Source organism: Dendrobates tinctorius, unplaced genomic scaffold (assembly GCF_039654945.1).
Source record: "Dendrobates tinctorius isolate UK_male_01 unplaced genomic scaffold, ASM3965494v1 ptg000056l, whole genome shotgun sequence".
NCBI lineage: Eukaryota > Metazoa > Chordata > Amphibia > Anura > Dendrobatidae > Dendrobates > Dendrobates tinctorius.
This window is the reverse complement of record NW_027361724.1, coordinates 11,774,996-11,796,480: the sequence shown is the minus strand read 5'-3', so window position 1 is coordinate 11,796,480 and position 21,485 is coordinate 11,774,996. Positions and strand designations below refer to the sequence as shown.

Below are 21,485 nucleotides of genomic sequence, written 5' to 3'. Positions count from 1 at the left end.
CCCGCCCCTTCCCTGAGCCCTCGCGGTCTATTAGCTCTCTGCAGAACTGCCTGCCGCATGGACCTCTGGGAAATGTAGTTCCTGGAGGGGTGTGTCTTTGAGGGGGTGTGTCTTTGAGGGGGCCCCGTTTAAAAATTTGCTATGGGGCCCAATCAGTTCTAGTTACGCCCCTACTCCCTCCATAAGTTTCTATGGGATTAAGGTCTGTAGACTGGCTAGGTTACTCTTTTTGAGCCATTCCTTTGTTGCCTTGGCTGTATGTTTTGGGTCATTGTCTTACTGGAATTCCCAGCCACGATACATTTTTCATGTCCTGGCAAGGGAAGGAGGTTGTCGCTCAGGATTTTATGGTACATGGCTCCATCCATTCTCCCACTGATGCAGTGAAGTAGTCCTGTGCACTTAGCAGAGAAACACTCCCAAAACATAATGTTTCCACCTCCATGCTTGACAGAGGGGATGGTGTTCTTTGGGTCATAGGCAGCAGTTCTCTTCCTCCAAGCATGGCGAGTTGAATTAATGCCAAACAGCTCATTTTTTGTCTCATTTGTCCACAGTACCTTCTACCAATCACTCACAGAATCATCCAGGTGTTTATTGGCAAACTTCAGACGGGCCTGCGCATGTGCCTTCTTGCTCAGGGGGACCTTGCGGGCACTTCAGGATTTTAAACCTTTATTGGGTAATGTGTTAGCAATGGTTTTCTTGATGACTGTCATCCCAGCTGCCTTGAGATCATTAACAAGTTCCCCTTGTGTAGTTTCAGGCTTATCTCTCACCTTCCTCATGATCAAGGATACCCCACGAGGTGAGATTTTGCATGGTGTCCCAGATCGATATCGATTGACAGTCATCTTGCATTTCTTCCATTTTCATACTATTTCACCAACAGTTGTCTCCTTCTCACCCAGCATCTTACTTATGGTTTTGTAGCCCATTCCAGCTTTATGCAGGTCTATGATCCTGTCCCTGACATCCTTATAAAGTTCTTTGGTTTTGCCCATGTTGTAGAGGTTAGAGAGAGTCTGACTGATTAATTGAGTCTGTGGACAGGAGTCTTTTATAAAGGTGACTATGTAAGACAGTTGTCTTTAATGCATGTAACGAGTTGATTAGGAGCGTCTAACTGGTCTGTAGGAGCCAGAACTCTTAATGGTTGGTAGGGGATCAAATACTTATTTCCCACTGCAAAATGCAAATAAATGTATATAACTTATACAATGTGATTTCTGGATTTTATTTTTGAAATTCTATCTCTCAATGTTAGAATTACCTACCGTTAAAATTATATACCGTTCATGTCTTTGTTGGTGGACAAACTTGCAAAATCAACAAGGGATCAAATACTTATTTTCCCCACTGTATAGTGAGCAGTCACAGCAGAGAAAAGACAAGATGTCATCTCTCCAGTCACACTGCGTGTACAGACCAGGGCACTAAATGCTCATCCCAGGGCCGGTGTCACCACCCTGCGTGCCCGGGCAAGTGCCGGGGCCCTGGACAAATGAGAGGAGCCGACTCACCGTCGGGGACACCATCTGTGCCACTTGCCGGTCGCCGTGTGTCGGCATTCGTTCCAGTTCTGCTCTTGGGGTGCAGACCCATCCTGCTGCTGCCGGCAGTCACTTCCTCCTTACAGATGTGTCGCAGCAGCAGGGGGAGGGTCCCATGCCGTGAGATTCCAACAAGGAAGTGGCAAGGAGAACACCCTCACTTTTCACCTTAGGCAGTAATGTGGTGTCATACTGGGCTAATGGTGGCTATAAGATCCTCTCCCAGTGCTCCCACCTTTTCTGGCTGTAAGCAAAAGGTTGAAGTGGGGGGGTGGATATATGTGAAGAAGGGGTCAGGCTAGGCTCTGAGGGGTGATGAATGTGAAAGATGAGGGGACAGGCAGGGTCCTGGGGGGCTGCTATATGTGAAGAATGAGGAGATAGTCTAGGCCCTGGGAGGGTGACATATGTGAAGGATGAAGGGGAGACTGTGCCCTGGGGGACTGCTATAAATATGAAGAATGATGGGTCAGTAAGGGCCCTGTGGAGGTGATATATGTGAAGGATGTGCATCATGAATTGTGGTAGATGTAAAAGGGGCCCACTAAGACTCTTTGACCCAAGGGTACACTGAGTGCACTAATTTGCATATAGAATATAGATCTTTTTTCTATATGCACATAAAAATATTGTTTTTATATGCAATAACAGTGAAAATTGTCACTATAAGTATGATTTTTATGACTTTGTACTTAGTTTAAATTGTGGTTTTTTTTCAGGGGGGGGTGACAGACTCCCTTTACATGTTCCTTAGAGTATGTATATAAAAAGTTTTTTAGGAGTTTTATTTAAGAGTCTGCTTAAAAAAAGCATCTAAACAATAACTTCAAAAACTCTTGAAAGACTCTTCCGATGTATTTCTATTGTAAAACCACTTTGCTGTTTATACACTTAGCCTTTTGAGCACTTTGGGTCTTCAGTTAATTACATTTCTATCCATATATGTTCTATTTGAAAATGTGTCAAGCTAAATAAAAACTGTATAAACTGATAAATAATGGTGGCTGCACTAATGCAGAATTGTATTATTTCCTGTATAGTAATGCAAGTGCTTCAGGGCAATGTAAAGTAGTATTAGAAAAATGGGATTCAAGCATCTACTGTATAAAATGTACTGCTCAAAAATAAAGGGAACACAATGTAACTTCTGTTAACCTGTCTAGCTATGAAGCAACAGTGATTGTAAATCAATTTCTCCTGCTGTTTTGCAAATGGAACAGACAAGTAGAATGATAGCCAATTAACAAGACAACCCTTATAAAGGAGGGCTTCTGCAAGGTGTGACCACAGACCAATTCTCTGTTCTCATCCTTTTTGGCTGTTGTTTTGGTCACTTTTGCATTTTCTCTTGCTTTCACTCCTAGTAGTACTGTACTGTAGCATGAGGTGGTGTCTACAACTCACAAAAGTTTCTCAGGTAGTGCAGCTCATCCAGGATGGCACATCAATGCGAGCTATGGTAAGAATTTTAGCTGTGTCTGTCAGCACAGTGTTGAGAGCAGAGCAGATAACAGCAGACAGGCCAGTAAACAAGGAAACAGTGAGGGGGCCGTAGGAGGGCAACAACCCAGCAGCAGGACTGCTACCTTTTCCTTTTTGCAACGAGGATCAGGAGGAGCAGTGTTAGGCATCGGGTTCCTGTCACTGCACAGCGGGAATCCCGAGCCTTGCTTCCAGCAGTCTCCCATTCCTCTCCAGCCGCAGAGGAGGTTGCTCAGCAAACTCGTAGGTCCCAGCGCTCTGCCCAGACCAGCTCCGTGGGTTTGCTTGCTGCTGCCACCTCTGGCACAGCTTTGGCAATGCAGGCTGCTCAGCAGCGAGATTCTCCAGGGACTAAGTCCTCATGTCAGGTCACTGAGCATGCCCGTGGAGTGATCTCCCATTGGAGATTGAAGGTCACATGCTCAGGTCATGCTCCTGTTCGGATTGGCCCATCCGAGAAGCCAGGAAGGTCCCGGACGCTCGCGGCTATAAAAGGTTCGCATGGCCGCTCGGCTATGCGCTAGGATAGACTGTATTTTCAGACTATGAGGAGTGAGTGGTGTATGCACGTATGAATGTCTCTGGTGACTGATTCATTATGAAACCCCTACCCTTGGTACGCATGTGTTGTGCAGCCTAGCCTGCTAGCGCCTGGGCTTAGGAGTAGGTAGGTCAGAGTTTGAGTCAGGCATTAGCCATAATCAGTGACTCGGCACGCCTCCGTGCCCCGTGCTCCACACTCCATAGCCAGCGTCTATAGCGGTGCTTGTGGTAGAGACGCTGCGTGCTCAGTGGGCCTAGAAGGACTCTAACCCCATGTCCTTGGGGTAGAGTTCTGTGGCCGCTTGCTGTGCGCTCTTTGGCCGGGCTCTGTGAGTTAAACTGGCTCTGGCATCCACGTTCAGTGGCTGTGCAGCTCTGTGAATTAACAGTCCGCTCCTGTTCACACTGGGTGATGTAACCCACGTGTGACTGTTTTTACGCCGCTCTATTCTTCCGCCATTACCTAGCAGCAGTGTACCACCTCTGCACGGTGGACCCCGGGCTGCGGACGCACCTACTATTATTTTATAACTTGTTACGTTCCGCCAGCCCTAACAAGCAGTGCCAGAGCCCTGCAAAATTACCTCCAGCAGGCCACTAACATCCATGTGTCTGCTCAAACTGTCAGAAACAAACTCCATGAGGGTGGTATGAGTACCTGACATCCACAAATGGGGGTTGTGCTTACAGCCCAACATCTTGCAGGGCAATTGGTACTTGTCAGAGAACACTTAGATTGACAGGTTCCACTTTGGTGCCCTGTGCTTTTCACAGATTAGAGCAGGTTCACACTGAGTACATGTGACAGATGTGACAGAGTCTAGAGATGCTGTGGAGCAAGTTCTGCTGCCTGCAACTTCCTCCAGCATGACTGGTTTGGCAGTGGGTCAGTAATGGTGTGGGGAGGCATTTCTTTGGAGGGCCGCACAGCTTTCCATGGGCTAACCAGAGGTACCCTGACTGTCATTAGGTCCAAAGATGAAATCCTCAGTTGCATTGTGAGACCATATGCAAGTGCAGTGGGTCCGGGGTTCAATCTGATGCATGACAATGCCAGACTTTATGTGGCTGTTGTGTGTCAGCAGTTCCTGCATGATGAAGGCATTGATGCTATGGACTGGTCTGCCCGTTCATGTCTTGTTCCATTCACCACAGACTCTCCAGGAGTTGACTGATGCTTTAATCCAGGTCTGGGATGAAATCCCTCAGGAGAACATTCGCTGCCTCATCAGGAGCATGCCCTGGTGTTATAGGGAGGTCATACAGGCACATGGAACAAACATTACTGAGCATCATTTCCTCGTCTTGAGGCATTTCCAGTGAAGTTGGATCAGCCTGTACCTTGATTTTCCACTTTGATTTTGAGCATCATTCCAAATCCAGACCTCCATGGGATATTCATGTTGATTTATATTGATCATTGTTATATTTTGTTGTTCTGAACACATTCCACTATGCAATGAAGAAAAGTTTGTAACTAGAATATTTCATTCAGTGATATCTAACATGTGGTATTTTAGTGTTCTCTAATTTTTTCAGCAGTGTATATACAGAATTTCAGACTTCGATTAAAAAGTGAATCTGTGTTAAGAGACAATCATTTTAACATAAACATTCTAACTTAGCAATCATTCTAGAAAAACAATAAATGGTAATGTTGGATACAATGTCATATACACCGATCTGATAAATACACTGACAACTGGAACAAATATTATTTGTATGCTTTACCATGAATTTCTGTTTAAATTTCAAAATATTGATAAATAAATGTTTCAAATATATGATTGCCATTGATTAGACAAAAAAAAACCTGACCAGCACCTCCCAAGTGTGAATAGGTACAAGGTGGAGTGAATGTAAAATATGTATAAAAAAGCACAGCAGCACTCTGTGAATGCCAAGACATATAGCGTCAATGGAATTATCAAATTCCAACTGCATTGTCCCTCAGCAAGATGTATTTACAAAAAAGTGGAGGTTCTTAGCGCATAAATTGGCCAATTCGTGTGTGCCCATCAACCACGGCAGGGTGACACTTCTGTGATGGGTCCTATCATATCCTTTCTCTATTCTACTGTACATGACACCTTCTGAGATAGATAGATAGATAGATAGATAGATAGATAGATAGATAGATAGATAGATAGATAGATAGATAGTGAATATATAAAAGTGAACAAACTTTTAATTTGCCATCTGAGCAAAAAAGCTGTGTCGGCTGCAACCAGCCTTTGTCAAGCTGCATTTTGTCTTTGCTTGTGCTGCCTCAGCTTTTGTTTTTTTCTAGACAGAATGATAAATAGATAGATAGATAGATAGATAGATAGATAGATAGATAGATAGATAGTTAAGGGCCTGTCACACTAAGCGATATCTCTAGCAATATCACTATAACGTCACTGGTTTTGTGACGTAGCAGTGATATTGCTAGCGATATCGCTATGCGTGATACTTACCTCCGACCGCTCCCCCGCTGGTTATCGCTGATCGCGCGAGAATGTCCTGGGCCGTTTCTCGTCGGGCGCTTCCTGCTGGGCTTCCTGTGGCGCTGACGAGCGACGCGTGGACACGGGCGAGAGGATGTCAGGATCGCCTAGTGTGACAGGTAAGTAGCGACCCCTGAACCCTGCTATGTCGCTGGTGCATCGCTAAGCGTGACAGTACCGATAGATAGATAGATAGATAGATAGATAGATAGATAGATAGACAGATGATAGATAGATAGATAGATAGATAGATAGATAGATAGATAGATAGATAGATAGATAGATAGTGAATATATAAAAGTGAACAAACTTTTAATTTGCCATCTGAGCAAAAAAGCTGTGTCGGCTGCAACCAGCCTTTGTCAAGCTGCATTTTGTCTTTGCTTGTGCTGCCTCAGCTTTTGTTTTTTTCTAGACAGAATGATAAATAGATAGATAGATAGATAGATAGATAGATAGATAGATAGATAGATAGATAGATAGTTAAGGGCCTGTCACACTAAGCGATATCTCTAGCAATATCACTATAACGTCACTGGTTTTGTGACGTAGCAGTGATATTGCTAGCGATATCGCTATGTGTGATACTTACCTCCGACCGCTCCCCCGCTGGTTATCGCTGATCGCGCGAGAACGTCCTGGGCCGTTTCTCGTCGGGCGCTTCCTGCTGGGCTTCCTGTGGCGCTGACGAGCGACGCGTGGACACGGGCGAGAGGATGTCAGGATCGCCTAGTGTGACAGGTAAGTAGCGACCCCTGAACCCTGCTATGTCGCTGGTGCATCGCTAAGCGTGACAGTACCGATAGATAGATAGATAGATAGATAGATAGATAGATAGATAGATAGATAGATAGATGATAGATAGATAGAGGATAGATGTCTAGATCCCTCTTTTGCTCTCTAAGCTCTGACCTTGTTTCGGTTCTTTATTACAAGGTGACAGCTGAATGAATCCTGCTGGGAATGAGCTGTCCCTTCTCTAGTGCTGAAGTCGGAATCCTTTAAGGCCTTAAGTGCTGTCTATTTGCTGCAGCTCCGCCCGACTTCCCAGTTACTTACAATGTTATAAAAAGCAGAACTCTGAATGTAGAAAACTCATCAATGTGTTTTCAGACTTTGCAGCAGTCGCAGCCCGGGCTCAGCGGTGATTATCACCTGCCGGCAGGAAATGGCCACTTCCCTGTTACCTGGCTCCTGACTTCACTGGGATCCTTGTAAATCTGTCCCTGAGATTGTGCTGGGAGCAGATGTCAGGCCTGATCCCTGAATAAACACTGTGTGCACTGCAGCTCTGCACACAGGACCACATTATATATCAGCTACAACTGTGCAAGTCTGCCCTGAAATTATAGGGTTAAACCTCTGCACCCCATACACGACCAGAAGAGAACACTCTGGGGTCATTTATTACAGTGCAAGTAGAGCAGGCAGGAGGGGAAAAGGCACAGTCCCATCACCCTGCTGATTAATGTGTGTGTACAGGGCTTCACAGCCTCACTTCATCCTCGTGCCCTGTCCCCAGATTTACCCATTCGGCTCCTGTGTTTATGGGGGTTAAACAACATGTGTCACCCAGAGGGACAATGAGCTTGTAACGTGAATCATTGACCAGGGAGGATTCACAGCACAATACCTTCAAGCGATTTGGGGGTGAAATCTATTTTTTCTTTCTCTCGCAGGTGCAATCTGAATCAATTAGCTTAATTAAAATAATTCTGCATATACCCCAGAGATTTACATGCACTACATTCACTTCAATAAAGGGTGAGCGATGACTGTAGATCTGAATGTGTAATATATGGCTAACCTCAGTAGTTAAAAGGAAGCTGGATGCATAAATATATATATATATATATATATATATATATGCACAGATCTACAGTATATATATTTGTTTATTTAACTATATATACAGAGCTACATTATATATATTTATTTAACAATATATATATAGATCTACAGTATATATAAATTTATATTTATTTAACTATATACGAATCTACAGTATATATATGTATTTATTTAACTATATATAATATGTATATATATACAGATCTACAGTGTATATATATGTATTTATTTAACTATATATACAGATCTACAGTATATATATATATTTAACTATATATAAATATATATATACATGTGTGTGTTTTAGGTTTTTTTACAGTTCACTGTAGTGAATGGCGCTTCAGTATTTTATGTTGTAAGTTAGCATATCAATGCATATATTGGAGGAAATATAAAATAATTTATCTACTGGAAATGCAGTTTGATGCGGTAATAATGTTGTGTCAATAAGTGGTAAACCGCAGCCCGACCTGAAATCTATTGTATTGGCATATTGTATTTTTGTTTTTTTGGAGGCAGAGCTTAAAAGGTCCCTGATCAATAAGGGGTTAATAAGGATGAGAGTTAATTGGACCTGGCTCCATTGTGGAGTGATGCAGACATGGTACTGGGTTAGATGGCTGCCCAGGCTTACTGCACACTTGGGCATGGATGATGCATAAATGACGGGGGCTTTCACAATCAGTTAGACCAGGGGATGAATAGGTGGCAGGTTGCCTGCAGTAGTCAGTTGGGATTTGGAGGGGGTCGGTTGGACAGAAGCCCACAGCCAGGCTGCCTCCTGGGGGGCTCACCCAGGCATGAAAGAGGCTTTTGTTGGGAGCGTGTGCGGCTCGCGTGTCTCTGCGGCCAGCAGTCCGCCTGGAGAGGCTCCGAGTGGCGCTGACTGTGACTCCAGGGGGGTGCGTGGGATGGATCAGTATTAATCCAATAAATAATGGCAGATTGGTCTATAAATAGTGGCTGGGGGGAGCAGCAGTCTGCAGGCTTATGAAACCTGTGGATGAGCAGCTGCTGTGGAACCACAAGTTTCAGCATTCCTAGCTCACATGTCACCTGTATGTCAGCAGTGACAGTAGAGAGCAGGTGGCTGCTGGGACACTTAGGAAATAATCAAGCTGGACATGTAGTAGGAGATGCTGCATATACATCCATAGAAGACTGCAACCTGTCACTTCTGGATGTGGCGCTTATACTTATCATTAATGTATGCTGGCACTTGTAGTTCTACAGCAATAGACTGCTTGCAAAATGATGATAATATATTAGTGTCTGATTTGTGACATCCTGTACTTCCCTACATATGATAGACCCAGGGATCTCATCCTTTTTTCAGCCCCCTGCTTCCCCCAATGTTTGTAGTGTCACCTGTCCCAGAGCTGGGAGGCAGATCTTACCCTGAGATTGCAGGGACATGATATCGTCCAATCACTTGGGAAGGTTACAATAGGTAATAATAATATCTCCCCAAAGAAGAACAGGTTTATCCAGTAGTGTCGAATTCAGTATAATCTGGAGATCTCTGATTTTTATAATTTACAAAATGTAAAGAGAGTCAGAGGCTTCGGGTGCAGCGCAGGTGTCAGACAATTTCATATATATACTGTACATATACTATATATATACTATATATATATAGTGAGTGAGGTGATGATTTTAGGCTTGTTATATGGGTCAAAATTGACAATTTTCGGTATTACATCTGGGGCAATATGTATATATATATATATATATATATATATATACAGGGGGAGAGAAAAATGGAAGCAGCAATGCAACAAATGAGGTGCTAAATCGTCTCTTGTTTCTTGGTGAATGAAGTCCACCGCCTATCATATGGAGAATGTTATATACTGTAACCGAGACTGGTATACCGGTCTGGATATACATAGGTCTAATACTTCCACAGGCAACCAACCCAAAAAAACCTCCAAATGTCTAAAAAAAAAAAGGATAAAAGCAGCAATCCAATGGATATCTAACTGCGATCACAAATCCTGTTCAAGCTTTTCAATATCACATCGGAAACGATTCCATAGGGAAAAGAGAGCTCTCATTATCACCACCCAAAAAGAAGACGGATCTAACACGATCGGATGGAGCCCGCCGCTCCGCCGCCGTCAGGCAGCATTGGATTGTTCGCATAAAGTATTCTCTGTTTCGCACCAGAGTTTAAGACACAATGTAGAGTTCTCTGGAGAACTACAAGTATCAGCGAGAGAACATCGATGCACGCGATGAACTCTCCAATGAGTTTTGTGGTCCTCCGTGGTGCGATTCAATCAGTATAAACTTGAACTTTTTTTAAATTATTATTTTAGACAGTTTCTTGCAAAAGTTCCTGGTGTTGAGGATTAGTCCCAGAACATATGGTGCTGGCAGTGAGCGGGTTAAGCCCCGAAAACACGGGCGAGTAGCCTCTGACCTAGACTTGTTGTGTTGATGACTCATCTGCACAGATTTCTTCCATCCCTCCCTCCTCCCGGCTCCATACACACCATGCGGCACCCGCTACCTGTTCTGCCCATCTGTCGCTCTCAGACGTCTGTCAGGCAGCAGACACTGGAGGAGGAGGAGGAGGAGGAGGAGATACAAGTGATCTCTCAGTGATCAGTCACAGGGAGCTGGGCCCTAACCCAGGAGGTAGAATGGATGGCATGCAGTGGGGCTCAGGCAGGGTTAATGATGGCCCTACCTTTCCTCCTGCTCAGCATTGGCCTGGAGTGGATTGATGGAGACCTGGAGCCATCCCTGTAATCTTCTTATGCCACAAATAGAGCAGAACATTCCCCCATATTTAGGTGAGGCATTTGCAGTTTAATGCTCTGGAATAAGGCATTGTTCTGTGTAATCCCCCTAAAAAGGTTTGTCTCTAAGTGCAGCTTAGGCTGGAAGGAAACCAGTGTGTATGAAATCAATAATAAGCAAAAAGACCCCATTATATAAAGAGGCAACAACTGGTATGCAAAGCTCCTTACTAGCTCACATGTAGGTGAGCAGGATTTACCTGCAGCAATCAGTTTACCTGCAGTCCTATGTAAAAATATTGTGCCATGGTAATGACTGTACCAAATCACAAACTCAGCTTTGTCCAACCCTAATGAATATGAGCAATAAAGGTCATAATATCCAGTGAATTTCTTAATGACAGGGAAACTGTAATGTACAGTATCACCAGGCAGAAGAGATCAGTGGGCAGGATGATGAGCTGGAGGATGCTCAAATCTGAGAAGCACTCAGAGCAAGTACGAGGAGGAGAACTGCTCTATGGGGGGGACATTTACTGCTGACTGTCTATATATAGATATAGATATATGTATATTGTATATGTACATGTGGAAATTTGCAGCCATTGCAATATATATATATATGGTAGCTGCCAGTAAATATTGGTTGGCACGTGTGTGTATATATATATATATATATATATATACATATATATATACACACACACACCCACACATATATATAAAGTAGCTGCCAGTAAATATTGGCACATATGTGTATATATAATTATATATATATATATATATATACACCCACACATATATATAAAGTAGCTGCCAGTAAATATTGGCACATATGTGTATATATATATATATATATATATATATATATATATACACCCACACATATATATAAAGTAGCTGCCAGTAAATATTGGCACATATGTGTATATATAATTATATATATATATATATACACACACACATATATATAAAGTAGCTGCCAGTGAATATTGGCACACGTGTGTGTATATACATATATTCGTTCATATTGGGGATCCTGACTCCAGTGTTGGTGCAGTGTTATTCTCCAGTGTCTGGTGATTAATTACCTGTGACTGCGTCAAATAACATAATTAGTTTCCCAGGAAGCTATACAGACACAGATAGGCGCCTTCTAAATCCAGGAGATGGTGGGAAGTGATGCGATCACCTGGGACAGTGAGATTGGACTGATCTGGACAGACAGAAACACTGTGGGTGAGGATCTACTGAGTCAGGATATGTCCATTTTCTGGCACATATATAGAGTGTCCTACAGTATCATGTTCTGCCTCTGATGATAATATGAGCAGTAATATTGGCACAGTGCGTTATTACATGGTTATTACAAAGGGGGGCTGGAAACTTTTGCAAGGCTAAATAAACTCAATAAAATACTAAATAAAGGTGCAAGCGCAATGGAAAAATGAGAATAAACTGGAGTAATACTCAGAGATAAGAAAGATATAGAACAAGATGGTCCACAGCAAATAATGGGAGATTTAAGTTTCTAAAAAAAAAAGGAAAAGGAAGGAAGTAGAAGGAACAGGAAAAATGACTGAGATGAGAACAGAAGGAAAGGGAATAATTGATATTAAGGAAAGAAGTAAAATGAAAAAAGAAAGAAGGAAAAAAAGGATTAAAAAATAAGAAAATGATGGAGATATGATGTTGGGAATTAAACCAATGTTAGGAATAAATGAAGTGTAAAGAGAATGAAGTAAAGGGAAGACAATTAAATTAGGGAAATCAGGAAAGAATGGAAGAAAAAAAAGAGGAGGAAATTTTAAAGGAAAGAAATAGAAAGATGGGAAGAAAAACAAAAGTAAGGAAACAGGAAAAGGAAGGGGTTAGGAAAAAATAATTAATATTAATTAAGAATCAAATTAAAGAGGAAAGGAAGAACGAGAAGGAATAGAAGTAAAGGTAAAAGGAAAGATCCAGCCAGAGGCCAGAAATCGGAAAAGAATTAGAAGGAAGGAAGGTGAGGAAATGGAAGGAAGAAGGGAAGAAAGAAAGAGAGAGAAGGAAGGAATGATGGAAAGCAGGACACATTAGAGGGAAGAGGAGAAATGGAGAAACTGAAAAGGAGCAAGAAGAGAAGGAAGAAGAGAAGAAAGAAGAGAAGGAAGAAGAGAAGGAAGAAGAGAAGGAAGAGGAGAAGGAAGAAGAGAAGGAAGACGAGAAGGAAGAAGAGAAGGAAGAAGAGAAGAAAGAAGAGAAGGAAGAAGAGAAGGAAGAAGAGAAGGAAGAATAGAAGGAAGAAGAGAAGGAAGACGAGAAGGAAGAAGAGAAGGAAGACGAGAAGGAAGAAGAGAAGGAAGAAGAGAAGAAAGAAGAGAAGGAAGAAGAGAAGGAAGAAGAGAAGGAAGAAGAGAAGGAAGAAGAGAAGGAAGACGAGAAGGAAGAAGAGAAGGAAGAAGAGAAGAAAGAAGAGAAGGAAGAAGAGAAGGAAGAAGAGAAGGAAGAAGAGAAGGAAGAAGAGAAGGAAGACGAGAAGGAAGAAGAGAAGGAAGAAGAGAAGGAAGAAGAGAAGGAAGAAGAGAAGGAAGAAGAGAAGGAAGAAGAGAAGGAAGAAGAGAAGGAAGAAGAGAAGGAAGAAGAGAAGGAAGAAGAGAAGAAAGAAGAGAAGGAAGAAGAGAAGGAAGAAGAGAAGGAAGACGAGAAGGAAGAAGAGAAGGAAGACGAGAAGGAAGAAGAGAAGGAAGAAGAGAAGAAAGAAGAGAAGGAAGAAGAGAAGGAAGAAGAGAAGGAAGAAGAGAAGGAAGAAGAGAAGGAAGAAGAGAAGGAAGAAGAGAAGGAAGAAGAGAAGGAAGAAGAGAAGGAAGAAGAGAAGGAAGAAGAGAAGAAAGAAGAGAAGGAAGAAGAGAAGGAAGAAGAGAAGGAAGAAGAGAAGGAAGAAGAGAAGAAAGAAGAGAAGGAAGAAGAGAAGGAAGAAGAGAAGGAAGAAGAGAAGAAAGAAGAGAAGAAAGAAGAGAAGGAAGAAGAGAAGGAAGAAGAGAAGGAAGAAGAGAAGGAAGAAGAGAAGGAAGAAGAGAAGAAAGAAGAGAAGGAAGAAGAGAAGGAAGAAGAGAAGGAAGAAGAGAAGGAAGAAGAGAAGGAAGAAGAGAAGGAAGAAGAGAAGGAAGACGAGAAGGAAGAAGAGAAGGAAGACGAGAAGGAAGAAGAGAAGGAAGAAGAGAAGAAAGAAGAGAAGGAAGAAGAGAAGAAAGAAGAGAAGGAAGAAGAGAAGGAAGAAGAGAAGGAAGAAGAGAAGGAAGAAGAGAAGGAAGAAGAGAAGAAAGAAGAGAAGGAAGAAGAGAAGGAAGAAGAGAAGGAAGAAGAGAAGAAAGAAGAGAAGAAAGAAGAGAAGGAAGAAGAGAAGGAAGAAGAGAAGGAAGAAGAGAAGGAAGAAGAGAAGGAAGAAGAGAAGAAAGAAGAGAAGGAAGAAGAGAAGGAAGAAGAGAAGGAAGAAGAGAAGGAAGAAGAGAAGGAAGAAGAGAAGGAAGAGTGCCCTCCAAATGAAAAGGAAATGAATGAAGTATAAAAAGGAAGAGACATGAAAAGAGGAGCTCTCCGTTTAACAGCAGGTCTGAAGTGTCGGAATCCGCGCTCCGGAGCGGACTCTGGGTCGCCAGTGTGAGGGCACTGCCCGCCGCCTCCCCCCTGCCTCCTTCTGTCACCGCTAGTGAACACAATGCCCGGGGAGAGGAAGGGGTTAACCCTCGTCCTGCGGGGACAACAAGCAGGTCCGCAGAATGTGTAACAGGCGACAGATGGCCACAAAGGGCCGGGACCCAGAGCGCCGAGCGCGGGGAGAGAGGGCGCAGCGCGGCGCTATACCAACCAGCGCGTCACGTGACGCCGCGGGCCGCTTGCCTGGCCATATGGCGCGTGCCGGGGAAAAGTCACCGGGCGGAGCCTGAGGCCCCATCCTGCGCCTGCGCACAGGAATAATCTGTGTGACTGCTGTCCCCTCACCTATCCTCCTCCTCCTCCTCATCACTTGTCTCTTATCAGCGTCACTGGAGCCGCTATATAACCCCCCGAGCCTCAGCACAAGCCCAGAATTAAGGGGAAAAATCACCTCAGCACCTGCAACTTTGCTTTGTGCCCACTGGAGAGGTTATGAGACTGTCACTGCCAAGGAGACGCTAGAATAAAGGTAAGAAGCAGCGCCATCACTGCACAGCCCCAGTCACTCCGCTCATGAGTGTGACTTATTCCCTTTAAGCTAAAATTATATACAGGGACTATAATAAAATAGCATCTAAAACATCTCCATAATCGCTGCGACTGATCCCTGTGTGCACTTATAGCTGCTCCCGGAATAGGGAGAACTTAATACTTGACTATATATATACTCAAATACACTATATATGTACCCACATCTCACACACACACATATATATATATATATACACTCAAATACACTATATATGTACCCACATCTCACACACACACACATATATATATATACACTCAAATACACTATATATGTACCCACATCTCACACACACACACATATATATATATACACTCAAATACACTATATATGTACCCACATCTCACACACACACATATATATATATACACTCAAATACACTATATATGTACCCACATCTCACACACACACACATATATATATATATACACTCAAATACACTATATATGTACCCATATCTCACACACACACACATATATATATATATACACTCAAATACACTATATATGTACCCACATCTCACACACACACATATATATATATATATACACTCAAATACACTATATATGTACCCACATCTCACACACACACATATATATATATACACTCAAATACACTATATATGTACCCACATCTCACACACACACATATATATATATATATATATACACTCAAATACACTATATATGTACCCACATCTCACACACACACATATATATATATACACTCAAATACACTATATATGTACCCACATCTCACACACACACACATATATATATATATACACTCAAATACACTATATATGTACCCATATCTCACACACACACATATATATATATATATATACACTCAAATACACTATATATGTACCCACATCTCACACACACACATATATATATATATATATACACTCAAATACACTATATATGTACCCACATCTCACACACACACATATATATATATATATACACTCAAATACACTATATATGTACCCACATCTCACACACACACATATATATATATACACTCAAATACACTATATATGTACCCACATCTCACACACACACATATATATATATATATATATACACACTCAAATACACTATATATGTACCCACATCTCACACACACACATATATATATATATACACTCAAATACACTATATATGTACCCACATCTCACACACACACATATATATATATATACACTCAAATACACTATATATGTACCCACATCTCACACACACACATATATATATATATACACTCAAATACACTATATATGTACCCACATCTCACACACACACACATATATATATATATACACTCAAATACACTATATATGTACCCATATCTCACACACACACATATATATATATATATATATATATACACTCAAATACACTATATATGTACCCACATCTCACACACACACACATATATATATATATATATATACACTCAAATACACTATATATGTACCCACATCTCACACACACACATATATATATATATACACTCAAATACACTATATATGTACCCATATCTCACACACACACACATATATATACACACACTCAAATACACTATATATGTACCCATATCTCACACACACACACACACATATATATATATATATATACACTCAAATACACTATATATGTACCCACATCTCACACACACACACATATATATATATACACTCAAATACACTATATATGTACCCACATCTCACACACACACACACACACACATATATATATATATATACACTCAAATACACTATATATGTACCCACATCTCACACACATATATATATATATATACACACACTCAAATACACTATATATGTACCCACATCTCACACACACACACACATATATATATATACACTCAAATACACTATATATGTACCCACATCTCACACACACACACACATATATATATATATACACACACTCAAATACACTATATATGTACCCACATCTCACACACACACACACACACACACATATATATATACACTCAAATACACTATATATGTACCCACATCTCACACACACACACATATATATATATACACTCAAATACACTATATATGTACCCACATCTCACACACACACACATATATATATATACACACTCAAATACACTATATATGTATCCACATCTCACACACACACACATATATATATATATACTCAAATACACTATATATGTACCCACATCTCACACACACACACATATATATATATACACTCAAATACACTATATATGTACCCACATCTCACACACACACACACATATATATATATATATACACTCAAATACACTATATATGTACCCACATCTCACACACACACACACATATATATATACACTCAAATACACTATATATGTACCCATATCTCACACACACACATATATATATATTTATACATATATTCATATTCTTACGAATTGCTTATTTATATTGCTTATATTATATATTTAAATAAGCAATTCTTAAGAATATGAATATATGTATATATATATATTTATATATGAGATATGGGTACATAGATAGTGTATTTGAGTATATATGTATTATACACACACACGTGGAAACTTTCCCCTATAGATGCCTGCCTTTCTGTATCTGTCCCATATGGTTAATCTGCCATCTGCTGCCTGTTTCTATAAGGGACATTACTATCTATGAAGCTTTTATTATACCTGCCTGTTTGTGCTCTGTATATATCCCTCGTCTCCCCCATTGCACTACATCAGATTCATGCAGATTCTGTCATGCATCTACCCAATATACTTTATTTTCCCTTTGTGATGCACACACCACAGCACTCATCCCATTCAGTAACCTGCAGATGGTGGCTGTCCCTAATAAGGGTCTGAGATGCACCTGATCCCTCTACTCTAATTCTGGTCTTTGTCTAATTGTGCATTGATTTTTTTTTAATTACAATTTGGTGTTTGAAAGAAAATGCATCATTTTTTACAGTAAATTCCACATGTTCCCTTTTTGATCATTATTGAGTTTTAGTTGCAGTTAGTAAAGTCAAATTGTCCTAACACGTTGAGGTCTGTGTAACACCCATCAGGTTAGAGTTGAGAATTTGGGGAGAAGGATCCCCCATTACAATGTTCAGGAGGACTTATTGTACGATCTATCATCATCACACTTTATCATGTTGTCCTTTTACTCCAATGTCCATTTTTCCTCCAGATTTAAAGATGACAAAGTCCTATCGCGATAATGGCTTGATTATGAGCGAGAGCCAAGTTTCCAGAGGTTGGGTGGATGAATGTCTAAGTTCTCAAGATGAGCACGACCTGGAGAAGAAGGACGATGACTTGGATGGAATGCTTAAAGATGAAGACGAAGATTCTCTAAAGCATCACAATGGAGAGGAGATTGACGAAGAGGAAGATGATGAAGATGACAATGACGACGACGACGATGATGGTGATGATGATGAAGATGATGATGACCAGAAACCTAAGAGAAGAGGACCTAAGAAGAAGAAAATGACTAAAGCCAGGATCGAGCGCTTTAAAATGAGGCGTATGAAAGCCAATGCCAGGGAGAGAAATCGCATGCATGGTCTGAATGCTGCCCTGGACAGTCTACGCAAGGTTGTCCCCTGTTACTCCAAGACGCAAAAGTTGTCCAAGATCGAGACCTTGCGCCTGGCCAAGAATTACATCTGGGCACTTTCTGAGATCCTAAGATCTGGGAAGAGTCCAGATCTAGTGTCTTTCGTGCAGACTCTTTGCAAAGGCTTGTCCCAACCTACCACTAACCTAGTAGCTGGCTGCCTTCAGTTAAACCCTAGAACTTTTCTTCCAGAACAGAACCAGGATATGCCACCACATATGCAAGCTGCCAGTGCTTCCTTTCCCCTGCACCCTTATCCATATCAGTCTCCTGGTCTTCCTAGTCCTCCTTATGGTACCATGGACAGCTCTCACATCTTTCAAGCCAAGCCCCATTCGTATGGTGTTGCTCTGGAGCCCTTCTTTGAAAGCACAGTCACTGACTGCACCAGCCCCTCGTTTGATGGTCCTCTCAGCCCCCCTCTGAGTGTAAATGGGAACTTTTCTTTTAAGCACGAACCTTCAGGAGAGTTTGAGAAGAACTATGCCTTCACCATGCACTACCCTGCTACCATAGCTCAAAGCCATGGGGCTCTGTTCTCCAACGCTGGACCACGTTGTGAGATCCCTATAGACAGCATTATGTCCTATGACGGGCAAACACACCACGAAAGAGTGCTGAGTTCCCAGCTTAATGCCATCTTTCATGATTAATTGCTGAGAGATCAAATGAGTGACACTGGGGGGTAATGAGATGGCACTGTCCTGTTTACAAACTATAGGTCCAATGGCTGGAAAGTGCAAGGTGTTCCATCAATTTAATAAATAAGGTTTGATCTTTACTGCCTGTAGACCCTAGGATTGGATATCCCTACTGACCTGCTGTATTATTCTGTACATACTCTACCCTAAATTCATGAATTACTGAATTTGAACTGTGTCAATATTGTGTAATTATTTTATTTGTATCCAGCTAAAATCCTTGGGCAGGGGGAGAAATTAAGAATAATCATGAAGCAATAATTAGGATCTATGCAATTTTTAAACGAATAGTTGGCCAATAAATGAAATATATAGAAATTCTATTTTTCAATCAACCTTTTACTACTAGTTGTTGTTAAACCCATTGCTGATTTTTTTTTTGTACAGAATTTTTAAATGACTTTTTTATAATGTGAATTTCCTATTTTAAACCATGCAGCTCCATCGATCTTTTTTTATAAGATGAGGAAGTAGAATTATATCTAATTTATAGAAAAAAAAAATAAAGCAAAAGATTGATTTAGAAAAAAAAAACTAATTTAAACCAGCAGCAAAGTGCTTAGAAAGTTGTGTTGCCTTAGAAGTTTGATCACCCAGATCCGTTATGAAAAACTACAGCACACAAGGTTTTGCTACCTAGGAGGGAATCGCATGCTGTAGGTCCTTTTAACACAATGCACATGTTTAAGGGTTAAATGTGGAGATCACGAGTGTGGGGCTCCAAGCCCTGCATTTTTTTTCATTATTATCAGTCCTTAATCATTCTCTTTTAACTCTTTAATCTCCAGTGTTAGATGGAACACAGGATGCAAAGGAATCATTTGGGACCTTAATAGCAGTAACCTTACCATTATCATTGCACTGCACAAGTCTTCATGCCAGTCTCATTTATCTAGATACAAGCTGCTTGACTATCAGACATGGAGTAGTATACAGTGCTTTCCATACACAGGGTTCGTGCAGTTCTGTAGAGCAGCGATGAATACAGTGTCTATGAATGTAACTTATTGCAGTAGGTGAAATCAATCCAACACCATTTCTTAATCTGTAATTAGACTATTAGCTGCCGCATGATGTTAATGATGATGATGATGATGATGATGATACGGTACCAATCATTGCTGTCTGAAGTGTATTTATTGCTGGTTCAATTTGGGAATAATTTGTGCTGTTATCCTGTTTGTTACCCTGTATACAATGATGTACCGCACAGATCCATGCAAACCCATTATTCTATATAAAATAGTATTCAACACTTCAGTCTGATGGTGATTTATTATTCTGTCTGGAATTCCTACTGGATTATGTCTGTCTGATCTATTAATCAATTACATTTATAAAGAGGTTTGCTTTTCAGGCAAGAAAGGTCTTTTAAATTAATTTTCTATCCATCTGTCTGTCTATCTATCTATCTATCTATCTATCTATCATCTATTCTGTATCTGTCTATCTATTATCTATCACATATCTATCTCTTATCGTTCTCTTTATCTATCCCATATCTATCTATCTATCTATCTATCTATCCCATATCTGTCTATCTTTCTATCTATCTATCTATCTATCTATCTATTATATTTCTGTCTTTCTATTTATCTTATCTATCTATCTATCTATCTATCTCATATCTATCTATCTATCTATCTATTTATCTATCATCTATTATGTATCTATCTATTATCTATCTATCACATATCTATCTATTATCGATCTCTTTATCTATCCCATATCTATCTATCTATCTATCTATCTCATATCTATATCTTTCTATCTCTCTATCATCTATTTATCTATTATGTATCTGTCTATCTATCTATCTATTATCTATTATGTATCTGTCTATCTATTATCTATCTATAACATATCTATCTCTTTTCGATCTCTTTATCTATTCCATATCTATCTATCTATCTATCTATCTATCTATCTATCTATCTATCTATCATCTATTATGTACCTGTCTATCTATTATCTATCTATCACATATCTATCTCTTATCGATCTCTTTATCTATCCCATATCTATCTATCTATCTATCTATCTATCTATCTATCTATCTATCTATCTATCTATCTTATCTTATCTATCTGTCTATCTATTAATTTATCTATAGTTTATTCTTCTGTGCCATACTAATAAAAAAACCTATGAACCAGAGTAATAAAAATGATTGTTGGATAGAACAATAGTCAGTGTGGCAGTTTTTATTGTCGGCCTTACCTTATTTGCTGTTTGATTC

The 21,485-nt window shown here is 40.5% G+C and overlaps 1 protein-coding gene across 1 annotated transcript; it reads left to right on the top strand.

Annotated features, from left to right (window-relative positions):
- Positions 1 to 14,631: 14,631 nt before the first annotated feature.
- On the top strand, positions 14,632 to 20,504 carry NEUROD1 (neuronal differentiation 1). Its single transcript, XM_073577492.1, has 2 exons — positions 14,632 to 14,830; positions 18,114 to 20,504. Exon 2 carries the CDS (start codon positions 18,122 to 18,124, stop codon positions 19,196 to 19,198), a length of 1,077 nt encoding a protein of 358 aa, XP_073433593.1. The 5' UTR covers positions 14,632 to 14,830; positions 18,114 to 18,121; the 3' UTR covers positions 19,199 to 20,504.
- The last annotated feature ends 981 nt before the right edge of the window (positions 20,505 to 21,485 follow it).